Genomic DNA, 13,494 nt, shown 5'->3' on the forward strand with positions numbered 1-13,494 from the left:
CAGCCAGGAAGGCCAGGGAATCTTGACGGTGGTGAGCACCTGTGTACCCCAATGACTTCCCACCTCCCTGCATCCTTCACTCCTCAAGCCAGGTGGACTCTGCCCTCCACCTGATTCAGAGGCTCCTGTGGTCTTGGGTGAGAACTGTCATACCAATACAAGCCTAGACTCCAAGGGCCCTGAAACCCAGGTTCACATTTATCCCTCATCAAGTACAAACCGTTCTCCTAAAAGCAGGGAAAAGGTGACGTCCCTAACGTGGCCTTCAGCATTAAGTCCTCTGGCCAGACAAAGATTAAAAAAAAACAAAAAGAATCTAAATAAAGTGCATATCATAAACTCTGTATTCAACCTGCTGAATGAAACTAGCAAGATAAAATACAAAACACACACAGGTGTTAACATCACCTTCATTTCTTGATCCTTAGCACGGTGGACTGACTCTTCACTGTAGAGTCTCACATGGATTTTTAATTATAAATAAAGATATATCTAAATATGAATAAAGGTATATTCAAAGGAAGAATAGATATGATGGTATAAAATACACATTACTTAATTCTACTTAAAATTGTTTAAAATTACGATAAACCAAAATTTATTATTGATAAATCCTAAACTATTGTTAAGTTAAAATTCCTGCAATATTGATTACTGCCCCCAGGCTTTCAAGTATTATTGAATGTTATCAAACAAAACTTCTATTTCTTTGTTTCTATTCATATCTGACATTTACACATGTTAAAAAAGGTTATTTGGCTTAAAAATATTTCTTAGTAGCAGGTTTAACACATCACATTTTGCTCATGAGCACAAAATTTACAGTCAGAAGTTGCACATAAAGGGTTTATTTTAAATGTTTTAAGGATAGGATAGAGTTACATCATAATTATAAAAATTACTTACAGAATTAACAGATTTATATTGTGTATACTTCTAAATGCAGAGAACAGGAAACTGTCTACACATTGTATAAAATAAAATTAAAATTAAAAATGAATTCAAGCTCGAATGATGAGGTCATTTACCTAGTTTTAAAATGTGAACACGAAGACCTCTGAACTCTACACATTCATTCAAACTGCACTAATGGTGGAAAATACAAAGAGCGCAGCATTTCCAAGGAACCACAGTCATTTCAATCATAATTACTCATAATAATTGTTCCTGTTTTGTCTTTGGAGAACTTTCATTTTTTTAAGACAATCAGTTTAAGAGTGTTTTCAGGCACTACAATTTGTGACAATCAGAACAGTCTTCAAATGGGTCTACAGTGTTCAGAGATTCAAGCCCAATGCACTTCGGGGTTTGGCACATAAAACAAGAATAGAAATGAAATCTGATTTAGAAGTAACTGTGATTTTTTTAAAGAATGCACAGTCCCTTCAAATGCTGCATGACATATACAACTGGAAAATCACCTTCTGTTGGCACTACATTTGCTTCACCAGTGCATTTTTATCCTACAACCACTAGAACAGCACAGTAAGCAAATATACAGGAAACTGAAAGAAAACAAAAAAGAAAGAAAACAAAACCTAAATATCTTCAACATGCAATTTTAGTTATTACATTGAACATTCTACTTAGAATAGAGCATGCAAAAAAGGATGGTCTGCTTTTACGGTTCTCTGAAGTTTTACGTGGCAGCCTGACATCACACACGCACACACACACAACACAATACTAGAGCAGGTAAATGAGAAAGGCCAATAAATTTTATACATAGTCATGTCTTGTGTTTTCACAAGTCCCATGAAAATTTTGGAAATTAATGTTGAATTCCTTGAACAAGGAACCAACATTCAGATACCAGAAAAATGCAAGCAATGCATGCAGATCTGAAACATGAGCCTAAGACGAAGCCCAAGATAAGTGGGCGTGGGAGCAGAATTAGTCACAGCGTCGCTAAGTGTGGTGTAAGCCACAAAAATTAAAAAATGGGGAAAAAATGGAAAAACAACCAAAAAACATACACATAAACAAACAAAAAACCCTTCCCCTTCCCTCAGCCCCAAAGGCAACAAATGGAACAATGATTAAAAACATTATCATTATCATCATGTTGCATTCCTCTAGAGACTGGGAGATCGTGGGTATATTAAAGTCGCTAAAGCAGCTTGCAGAAAATACCACAATGCAAGTCATTAGGTAATGCTAGAAGTGTTTCGATTGACCCAACCCTCAGAACACTTCAAAAGGAACTTTATTTTCCGGCCTGAAGTCACTGCACCATATTCTGCACACTGTCTGTGTGTGCTGGACACACCTGCGGACTTGTGCCACAAACGTCAGTACGGAGCTCTGGGAGCCAGGCTCAGCTTTGAGATTTACATGCAGGGGAAAAACAGCAGATCCGCAGGACGACACCTGCTCACATACGCACAGAAAGCATCTATGACTGGGGTATCACAATGCTTTGAGGAGCTTGTCCCTGGCTGCCTGTGGTGAAGTCCTGAGCACAGGGCAACTGCAGCCAGGGAGAGGAGAAAACTGAGGTACTGTGTTCACATGGTGAGCAGTCATTACCATCCAGAAGCACAAGGCACAAGTCCTCCTGAAGGCTAAAAAGGGCACAGAGCAAACCATGCGTTGTGAGGCTACGGAATGATTTCTAACATCAAGAACAGCCCAACAGAGATCGTTCAGGCCCCTCGAAAACCTCTGGTGTTTGGCTGACAGCATGCACGCGTAGGTTCTGCCCAAAATGCAGGTTAAGGTTTCCACTAGAGACTGGTTTCACATACCGCCTTTATCCTGGCTGTCAAACCACCAGGTTCTTTGAAAACAAAGGGAGAGTAGCCATTTGGCTGATTAACCAACCACATTTGCGATTCTCTTTCAGTTTCAAACAACCTTGCAGGAATAAACCACAAAAGGACTCTGTGGTGAAGGGCTGCTATCCCACTCACAAGCCAATGCAGATGACTGGGCTTTCTATGGTAACACATCACTGACATGCAAACCCCGAGGGGCCACTGAAGGGAATGAACCCACCTTGACAGCACACCTGGAAGTAAGAACATACACCACCATAAAAGATGTCAAGAGATCAAGCTGTTATTGGTCCAGACATTTTTGAGGGGGGAAAGCAGTGGAGAAGAGACAGGGGACAGAAGAAACCTTCTGATCATAATTGTATATCATCAATAATAGTAATAAAAATTAGAAAGTCCCAGAGAACTCGTTAGAAGGCAACAAGGCCATCCTTAAAACTTACACTTCTAATATAAAAGCACTGTTCTTCCAGGAATTTACCACATACTCACAAACCATTGATGTACTGTGCCTTTAAATCCATGTACTAAATTTAAGATTACTGGTGTCAAATAACAAAGCAAAATATGCCTTCCAAAACACACCTACGTTATACCATGTGAACCAAGGACCTGGGCTTTGCTGAAAGTATTCATAATTAAAATGTAAACAAAAAATTTTTTTACAAAGCTTAGAATTAAAGGCAGCCTTTTACCCAGATTTCTCACCAGTTTATCAAATTCTAATGTGGGTCATTAACTGTTCAAAAGTAATTCATTTTTGGACTTGTGGTTTAAAGCCTCCAGACTGAAAAGGTGCTCTGAACTTCTGACTTTCAAAACAACTTGAACATCCCTATGTGCTTCCTGTGCCTCAATTTCATTTTAAATAAAGAGCAGGAATATTATAAATATGATTGACTTATGTCAAGCATTCCTGTTAAACTGGACAAAACAGTATCACCCCCATCCCAATCCACAAGGAAAGGACTGCCAGTGGCGCGCATGTGCACGTGGACCCCTGTGTGTGCATATGCATATTATACACACAGGCACACAGATACATAGAGACAAGTAAATATCAATACACATTATCTCAAAAAAGGCAGTAACAAAAATACCAAACTATGCTTGCATTGTGGCAGTGGAATAAGACAGTGTTAGAGTGAAGGGGGAAATGGTTAGGATCTATTACAGATTTAAATGACTATGACACTAGCTTAATTTTTACCAAACTTGCCTGTAACTCCCCTCCCAACAGACTTCTTATGAGGAGTCCTCCTTACACAAAATGCTTTGTGTTCACATCAATCTGTACTATTCAGAACAAAACCAGTTCTGCTGGCAGAGATTGTGGGTTCGCAGGGACATTTAAGCTTTCATTAAACTGGAAAGCAATCAAGTCTTTATGTCTACAAATTATACATTTAATAGTTCCACAAATTTGGCAAAGTTCATGATGACATCTAGGATGTTTTCACCAAATCGTAGACATAAATATGGAAATCATCATCAAACTTGATGAAATAGACGGATGGTTTGGCTTCTACTTGATGAATGACCATGCCAGTCCTTTTCGAGCCATCTTCTTTGGCATATTCCACTTGTTTGCCTACCAGGCTGTCCACAACTTCTCCTGGTTCCCTTTCTGCTGGAGGTGAGTCATCTGTATGTGACAGAAACAAGGGAGGAGGAAAAAAAAACTTAAAATCAATTTTAGATAGCAATTCATGTTTATTGTAATAATTTAAAAATGTCTTAAGTATCCTGAATCCATCATCATTATCTGGACCAGCAGTCAGATAACTTTTTATTGATGGGCCTAATGGTTTCTGTCCCTACCATTTAACTCTGCAACTGCAACAGAAAAGCAGCCAAGGATGATACAGCAATGATTCAATGTGCTGTATTCCATTAAAACATTTACAAAATGGTTTGTCAAATGACCTGTCTAGATCGATATATAAACAACTTTAAAAACGATGACCCAAAATTGCTTTGGCTCATGTTAAATTATTGCTAAAATTATTTAAAAATTCGACAGATTCTGAAATATAATTTCAAAGCAGATAATTCCTACAGAGAATATGCTACTCACTTCAAAATATCTTAAGTAATTATTAGTTTTATTGTCAACCTCAACTTCAATGCATTTTACACGATCTTCCTAACCAACTTTAAAATTAAAAAATCTATTAAAATAGATGCTCTCTGAACTCTATCCCCAGGCCAAGTATAACAGAATGTCTGAGGATAGTCCAGATATTTGCATTGTCTACAATACTTGTATTGTAGCAGGGCCCAAGGGAAATGCAATGGTTGTAACCTCTAGGAAAAACAGAAAAAAAAAAAAATCAGCAGCAAACCATCACCATCAACAACAAAAGATAAAGTGGAAAAAGAAAGGGGGTATGTGTGATACAAGGCAGTTACAATTCTAATAAACTCTGTATGGGTTCTGAATAACTCAAGGTTCCTTTCCTGACAGTAACAGATGGTCTTCAGGTATGGTGACCAGATTTCCAAAAGACAGCTGTGTTGCCCTGGTATAATTAGTGCACCACTTCATTTTCACAAGTGTCCTAGTTTGGATCGTTTAATGTATTTAATTAGCAATAGTTTGTCTCTTTAATTACAATAAATTCTCTCACTGAATGACACTCCAAAAACTGCTATTCTGCTTTCATACACAATACAACTGCAAATATTCAGTTCTCTAAAAGAGGGAAACGGAAAAGCTATCTACTGCATCATACTGCCATACTTTCACAGAACTTGAGTTTAAAAGGATTCCAAATATATAACTTCACACAAACTTCACAGGCTTACTTTATCAGTAACAGGGCCAGGATTCAAATCACAGTGATAGGACCATTTCAGAACTCCTTATCAGAGCATCGCCATGGTTTCTAATGATAAATAGACTTCCATACCATTCACAAAAAATTTAGAAATTTGGAGAAAGGAATGAGAAGGGCAAGAAGCAATCAGAAAGGTAATTGTGCACTATCTATCTTTAGGTTAAGAGCACTTATTTTGACTGGCTGTTTCTCTGTTAAAATGTTAAAAATGAACTTCATACAGGGTGGAGAAATATTGTCATATAAATTCTTTTTTTAAAATTTTTTAATATTTTTTAGTTTTCGGGGGACACAAATCTTTGTTTGTATGTGGTGTTGAGGATCGAACCCGGGCCACACGCATGCCAGGCGAGCGTGCCACCGCTTGAGCCACATCCCCAGCCCTGTCATATAATATTCTAATGAAAATTTAATTTCCAATTATACACTATTATTCCTTTATAACAAATGTAGAAGCACTTTTTAAAAAATCTTAAGAAGTAGAAATTCAAGGCCAGATGAGCAGATGATTGTCAGACTCCTAACATAATGTCCTAGGTCAGAGATCAATGTGTTACAGGAAAGGCTAAGAAGTAGTTTTTAAAAAGAATAGGTATGCCCCCACCCCCCCAAAAAAAATTTCATTCACAACAGTAACAAAAAAAATATTTAGGAGCAAGTTTAACAACAACAACAAAAATGCAAGCAACCCTTACACTCAGAATATTATAAAACATTATTGAAAGAAATCAAATATCTCAATAGATAAAAAAGCATTGATGCTTATGAACTGGAAGGCTTATTAATATTTGTTAACAGGGGCTGAGGTCATGGCTCAGTGGTAGAGTGCTCGCCTAGCACGTGTGAGGCCCTGGGTTTGATCCTCAGCACCACAAAAAAATAAATTAAATAAAGGCATTGTGTCCATCTACAATTAAAAAAAAAAAAAAGATTTGTTAACAGGATGGGGATATAAATCAGTTGGTAGAGTGCTTGCCTCACATGCACAAGGCCCTGGGTTCAACCTCCATCATAAACAGACAGACAGGTAGATAGGTAGGTGGATTTGTTAACATTGCTAAGATGGCAATACTCCACAAACTTGTCTATAGATTCGACACAAATCCTCTCAGAATATCAGCAGACTTCTTTGTAGAAACTGACAGGCAGATTTCAGAAATTGTACAAAATTGCAAGGGACCCAGAATAGACAAAGAAACCCTGGAAATGCACAAATTAAGAGCCTCATACTTCCCAATTCCATATTTTACTGCAAAGCAATGTAATCAAGACAGTGTGGGAGCTGTGTAACCAACTAAGGAATGGAACAGAACTGAGTTCAGAAATAATATACACAGCAAACTGATTTTCAATAAGGGAAAGAGGAAAGTTTTCAAAAAATGGTGCCCAGACAACTGAATAGCACACAAAAGAATTATTGAACTTTTACCTCAAGATCATACACAAAAGTTAATTCAAAATGTAAAAAGCTTTAAAAAAAAAAACTCTTAGGAAAAAACACAAGAGTAGACCTTGGATTTGGCAAGAGATTCTTAAGTATGACCCCCAAAGTACAGCAACAAAAGGGAAAATAAAGATAAATTGGACACAAAAGTTAAAAACTTTTAACGCCTCAAAGAACACCATCAAGAAAGTGAAAAAAGACACCAAAGAGAATGGGAGAAAGCATTTGCAAATCAGGTATAAAAAAACTTGTATCTAGAATACTGACTTACAACCTGTAATAAAAGAAACTTGAAAATCAGCAGGGGGCCAGGAGCAGTACAGTGACTTCTGGGAAGCACAAGAGGATTCCAAGTTCAAAGTCAGCCTCAGCAACTTAGTGAGACCCTGTCTCAAAAAAGGGGGGATAAGGGCACCCAAAGGAGAACTTAATAGACATTTCACCGAAGCAGATACCCAATGTCCAATAAGCACATGAAAAGATCCCTTTGACATCAGCAGTCATCAGTAAAATACTAATCAAAACCACAATAATATACCACTACATATTCACTAGTAGAATTGCTTGTCAGGTGAAACCAAGCATTGGTGAAGATGTGGAGAAGGTAGAACCCTCATCAACTGCAAGTGAGAAGGTAAAATGCAATTCTTTGAAAATTAGCATGGCAGTTCACCATGATACATCGAGTCACCATTATGAACCAGCAATTCTACTTCTTGATACATTCTCAATGGAACTGAAAAGAATGTCCACACCTAAACTTGTATACAAATATTTATAGCAACAACATTCATAATAACCAAAAGGTGGAAACAATCCAAATGTTCATCAATGAATGAACAAACAAAAAGTGTGGTATTATGCATACTAAAGAATCATATTTGGTCATTAAAATAAACCAAGTAATAATACGTGCTGCAACATGATGAATCCTGAGAATGTGCTAAGTGAGAAGACATGAGTCACAAAGGACCCCACGCTACATGATCCATGAACATGAAGGCACAAAACAGGAAGATCTATACAGAAAGTTAATTATTGGTTGTTTATGGCTGTGAGGTGGGGGAATAAGGGAACAGTAGGTAAAGATACAAAGTTCCTTTTAACTAGAATTGTCTGCTGTGAGGACCGGATGTCTTTTTGAGTACACTGATGTTCATAAAAGCTACTGTATTGTAGCTTTTTTAAATTGGTTAACTATGAGGTATAGAAATTATATCACAATAAAACTGTTTTTAAAATCAGGCTTGATAAAAGCAGGTTATAGTGTTTTCTACCTTCCCCACATGAGTTCAAATTACCTGAAAGTACTTGTGGAAGCAGCACAATGGTCTAAATATTGACCCAGTGATCTAGTTGCTACTAAAAGCTTCCCCAATTTAACAGTTTTCTAAAATCAGTATTCTTTAAAGTAAAGTCAAATATGTTCAGATAAAATGATCAGCCTATAAAAATTAGTTTAAAATAATTCAGTTGAAAGAAAACAGATAAAACACTGACAATGGGTTGTTCAAGCTGAGCCATATGAAACTATTTTACTGTTCCCTACATCTTCATATATTTTTAAATACAAGAAATAATACATAATAATGCCAATAATATAACTTTAAAATAACCTTCTTTTACAAAAGAACCAAAGGCCAAGCAAAAGTAATCAAACATTTTCTAATCTAAAATTTATGAGAGGTTGAAAACTGTGCCACTTATTCTTGTGAATGACTAAAAAAACAACATATTCAAAAAAATATATAGGGGCTAGAGTTGTGCTCAGTGGTACAGTGCTTTCCTAGCATGTGCAAGGTTTGATTCTCAGTACTCCATAAAAAAATAAAGATATTGTGTCCATCTACAGCTAAAAATATTTTTAAATTAATAAACATAGCTGGAATAGTTAATTATCTGAAGTTAAAATCCAAATTCTTTTTTGAATTATCAGAAATAAAAGTTGCCAACATGTACTCACTGGAGTCTGGCATGATGCGAAGGTCGCCTTCTTTGTAGTCGTCTAGCAGCTGGTACATGTACAAGACAGGGTCCTTCTCATAGGTGATGTAGAACCACGTGTTCATGACAGGTGCCCGTGCTAAGACCATTCCCCTCCACTCATCTTTAGAGCCATCCTCTGTCTCAAACATATGTTCCACCGCTTTGCCAATCATTGTGTCTGCTAAGTGTGCATCGCTGATTCGAGATGTTGCTGGAGATTGAAAGAAAAAAAGAGCGAGGGTTCGGCAAAGTGTCTCGCTGTGTATTTATTATGAAGACTGAATTTTAGAAATGAGGCTACTTGACATTTTGTCCACGCAATACATTAGAAAACATAAAAGTCACTGAGAGGAGGACGGGCTTTCAGAAGACAAATGTGATGGGAAGTATTTTGGATTAAATCAGGACTCATCTGTTCTCAGTACTGTGCCTAAATTAGAACTTTTAATTGTTCATTCAAGGTATGAAGTATTTTTCTTATTGCTTAACAGTTATTTTAAATAGAGATAATTTCAGACTTACAGCAGAGTTGTAAAAATAGTGTTCTTATAGACAGTTGACCTTGCTTCCCGCTTCACGTTGGTCCCCTTCATATATCCAAAGAACATTTATTGAAACAGATTAACATATTCAAGGCCTGAGATTTTTTGCTTTAAATGATTCTGTGGTTTTTCTCAACCTTATTTACATCTTCTGTTAAAACATAGTTTTTACTCTTGCCCCTACAATCTATTCTCTATAGCAACAGTGATCATTGTGGCATTTACATCAGATTGAGTAATTAAAAATGTTCCCATGTCTGACCTGCATAATTTAACAACCACTCCTGCCCAAGGCCCACTGACCTAGGCCACCTAGCCTCTGCCCTCAGATTTACCATCTTCCTCTGCACTGCCCATATCTGAGTTAACCCTCCACTATTCCCAGATGACCCTGCTAATAATCCTCCCAGGTTGGACAAGTTCGCCTCTTCCTAGAGCACTCCTTCTGCCTCACGTTTCCCTCTTGGGGGGCTCTCCATGACCCCACCAATCCTAGTCATGTTATCTAGCTATATTTTTTTTTACTTTTTTTTAGTTGTACTTGGGCACAATATCTTTATTTATTTAGTTAGTTATTTTTACGTGGTACTGAGGATGGAACCCAGGCCTCGCACGTGCTAGGCAAGTGCTCTACCACTGAGCCCCAGCCCTTACCAGCTATTTATTTTTTTCTTTTTTTCTTTTTTTGAGAGAGAGAATTTTTTAATTTTTTTTTTTTTGAAGTTTTCGGTGGACACAACATCTTTATTTTTATGTGGTGCTGAGGATCAAACCCAGTGCCCTGCGCATGCCAGGCGGGTGCGCTACCGCCTGGGCCACATCCCAAGCCCCTACCAGCTATATTTCTTAACAACATTCCCCATCATCTAAAGCCACCTTGTTTTATGTATTTGTTTACTGTCTGAACATCCTCATGAAAGCAGTGGCCTTCCCCTGATATTTGTTTTAGTGAAGTAGGACGGAAGAGGCTAGACACTGGAGGAATTTTTAGGAAGCAGGTTTACTGAGTGCAGTCAGTCCAGAGAGGGCTCTTACCTAAAATTCTCTGAACAAAGACTTTGGAAGTTCTTTGAACTTTATATCCAGTGGGAGGAAGGGCTTAGAGGTTTTACATAAAAGTAATTTTTCTTCTTTTGAGTTCTCAGAAGGTGCTCTTCTCCCCATTTCTTAGAACAGTCAGGGATTTTACAGGATATACCACAAAAGCAGGGTATATCCATCAAGTCTGCAGTTAAATTTAGTTTTTGCAAGACAGAGCAGAGCAACAGGAAATAGGGCATCTAGCCACACTGAGCCCTTCTGCAGAGATCTCAACTGATATTTTATTAACTAGAACAACTGTGATTAGAGTCTTTGAAGAAACTTAATTAAGATGCATTGGTAGAGGAGGGGCTGCCACTACAACAGGATTTCATGAGACAGCCCATGTGGCTGATGGCACAGGCTTCCCTAGTAGTACACTACAGCCCTACTCCATGATACTTTAGAAAGTAGGTAGAGTGGACCACATCTATAATCCCAGTAACTAGGGAGGCTGAGGCAGAAAGATTCCAAGTTCGAGGCCAACCTCGGCAATTTAGGAAGGCCATTTAGTGAGCCCTTATCTGAATAAAAGGAGCTGGGTATACAGCTTAGAAATAAAGCAACCCTGGGTTCAATCTCTAGTACCAAAAGAAAGAAAGAAAGAAAACCAAGTAGGTGGAAATTTAGTGCCTTCATTTTTTAAAATACGAGGTAAAAATTTATGGAGGATCCTCTCAACTTTAAGGTTTCTCTAGTCCTCAAATTTCAGATTACAATCTAAAAACAGATCAGCCCCCCCCCTTTTACTCATTCATCAGGTGACCTCTGTTAAAGGGAACAAAAATTCAAGTTTCTTAATAAATGTTTTGGAATTCAATTTAATCAGGATACTCAAACATACATGGTGGTATGTTTGCTTACATATGCAGTAACAGAAATTACACAGAATTACCCTCTGCATCACACCAAAAACAAAACCCATCAGGCTCTTCATGCCAGCAGATCTGAGATTATGACTCTCACAATTCCATTATATTCTCAAAAATTACTGAGAACATAAAAGAGCATTTGTTTATATGGATTATACCTATCAATATTTACTGCTTTAGAAAATGAAACAAATTTCAAAATATTTATAAGTATCTATATAGAAAATAGTTCTTTAAAATGCATTGCTAACAAAACTTAGCTCAAGGGCACAATCTTACATTCTGTACAAATCTCTTAACATCTAGCTTTTAAAAGTAAAACTTTATTTCTCATATATGCATTACCATTCATCCTGTTGTGATCTGTTAAAATTATGTGTAAGCATCCAGCTTCACAAAAATATGCTCTTGAGAAAAAGTATCCTAATTGTATTTCAGATAGTTTCCCATATTCTATGAAATTACATCAAAAGGCAACAATTGGTAGTTTCTAAAGGTCAGCTGCAACACAGAATCTGAAACAGTTACCAATAAACTTTTCATGCTCCCCACAATAAAACCCTTTGTCTCCAAAATATATAAAGAACTACAATTCAACAAAGAAACAAAATGACTGGATTACAAAAGGATCAAATGACTTAAAACATTTCTCCAAAGATGATACACAAAAGTCTAACAAGATTCTAAGTGAAGCTCAACAGGGCTACTCAACTTCATTAATTACAAATTACAATGAAGTATGACCTCCCACCCATTAAGTAAGGAAGCGGGGAGGTGGGCAGAGAAATGCCAGCAAAGAGATGGGAGAACTGGAACCCTGGTGTACCACGGATGGGCTTGTAACATGGTGCAACTGTGGAGGAAAACAACATGGCAATTCTGTTTAGAAAATTCAAATTAGAATAACCACATGACTGGCAGTCCCACTTCTTGCAAGAATCAAAAAAGGATTTCAAAGAAAGAGTTGTACACCCATGTTCACAGCAGCGCTATTCACAACTTTACATGCTACCAAGAAGTGGGTGCAACCCCAAAAGTTCATCGGTGGGTGAATGGATAAACAAATGTGTCATGTCAATGCACTGGAATATTATTTTCAGTGTTGAAAGGGAAGGGAATCCTGTCATGTACTACTACAGGAATGAACCCTGAGTACATTACGTTGTGTGAAAATAAGCCAGTCAGAGAAAAGAAAATCTGTATGATACCACTTACATGCAATATCTAGATTAGCCAAATCATAAGATAAAAAGGAGAATGGTGGGTGACAGGGGCCGGGGAAGGAAGGAGAAAGGTGGAGTCATTTAATAGTCATAAAGTTTCAGATTTTCAAGATGACAAAGTTCTGGGGATCTGTTTCACAACAATGAGAACATAATGCTACAAAAAATGGTTAAGATAGTAAATTTTACATTTTATGTGCTTTATACCACAATTTTTGAAAACTATCTACTTTTAAAACCGGTCAGTCTTGCCCTTTGAACACATCTTTTACCAATGTATAGTTTGGCAACATTGAGCACTACTTTGTGTCTGCTGAGCTATACAGTAGGAAACTCAACTATACACATGTGAAAGAATGATGAAGACAGAAAATTCTTTTAATATTACGAAAGCAATTTAGACCCAGCAAACCTCATGAAGGGTCAGGGGTCCCTTGACCTTGCCATGGAAACCACACTGCTCTAGACAATACATCCCTTCAGCTAAGACTTTCAAGGAAAAGGTAACTACTGTAGCTATAGTCCAATGGCAAGCCTGAACCTAATTAAGGAAGGCTGGTTTCTTCCTACACTGAGCATAAATAAAAGGCAAAATTTTTTTTAACCCAATTATTGCAGTGACTACTAAGGTCAATGGCAGGTGGTTATGAACTGCATTTAGGCACACTACATGTTGCTGATTTGCAGTGACAGTTTTGTATTTCTCTTTTCTAACTGCTTTACCATTTAC

At 37.4% G+C, this 13,494-nt stretch overlaps 1 protein-coding gene across 1 annotated transcript in view; it reads right to left on the minus strand.

Moving 5' to 3' along the window:
- Positions 1-828: 828 nt before the first annotated feature.
- The window catches only part of SPIN1 (spindlin 1), a 69,450-nt gene continuing 56,784 nt past the window's right edge, over positions 829-13,494 (minus strand). The window contains 3 exon segments of the mRNA XM_081263511.1: positions 829-4,234; positions 4,237-4,422; positions 9,025-9,258. Coding sequence (XP_081119637.1) covers positions 4,176-4,234; positions 4,237-4,422; positions 9,025-9,258 — 479 coding nt within the window. The 3' untranslated portion in view covers positions 829-4,175.

This window comes from Spermophilus citellus (assembly GCF_964194105.1).
Source record: "Spermophilus citellus genome assembly, chromosome: 12".
NCBI lineage: Eukaryota > Metazoa > Chordata > Mammalia > Rodentia > Sciuridae > Spermophilus > Spermophilus citellus.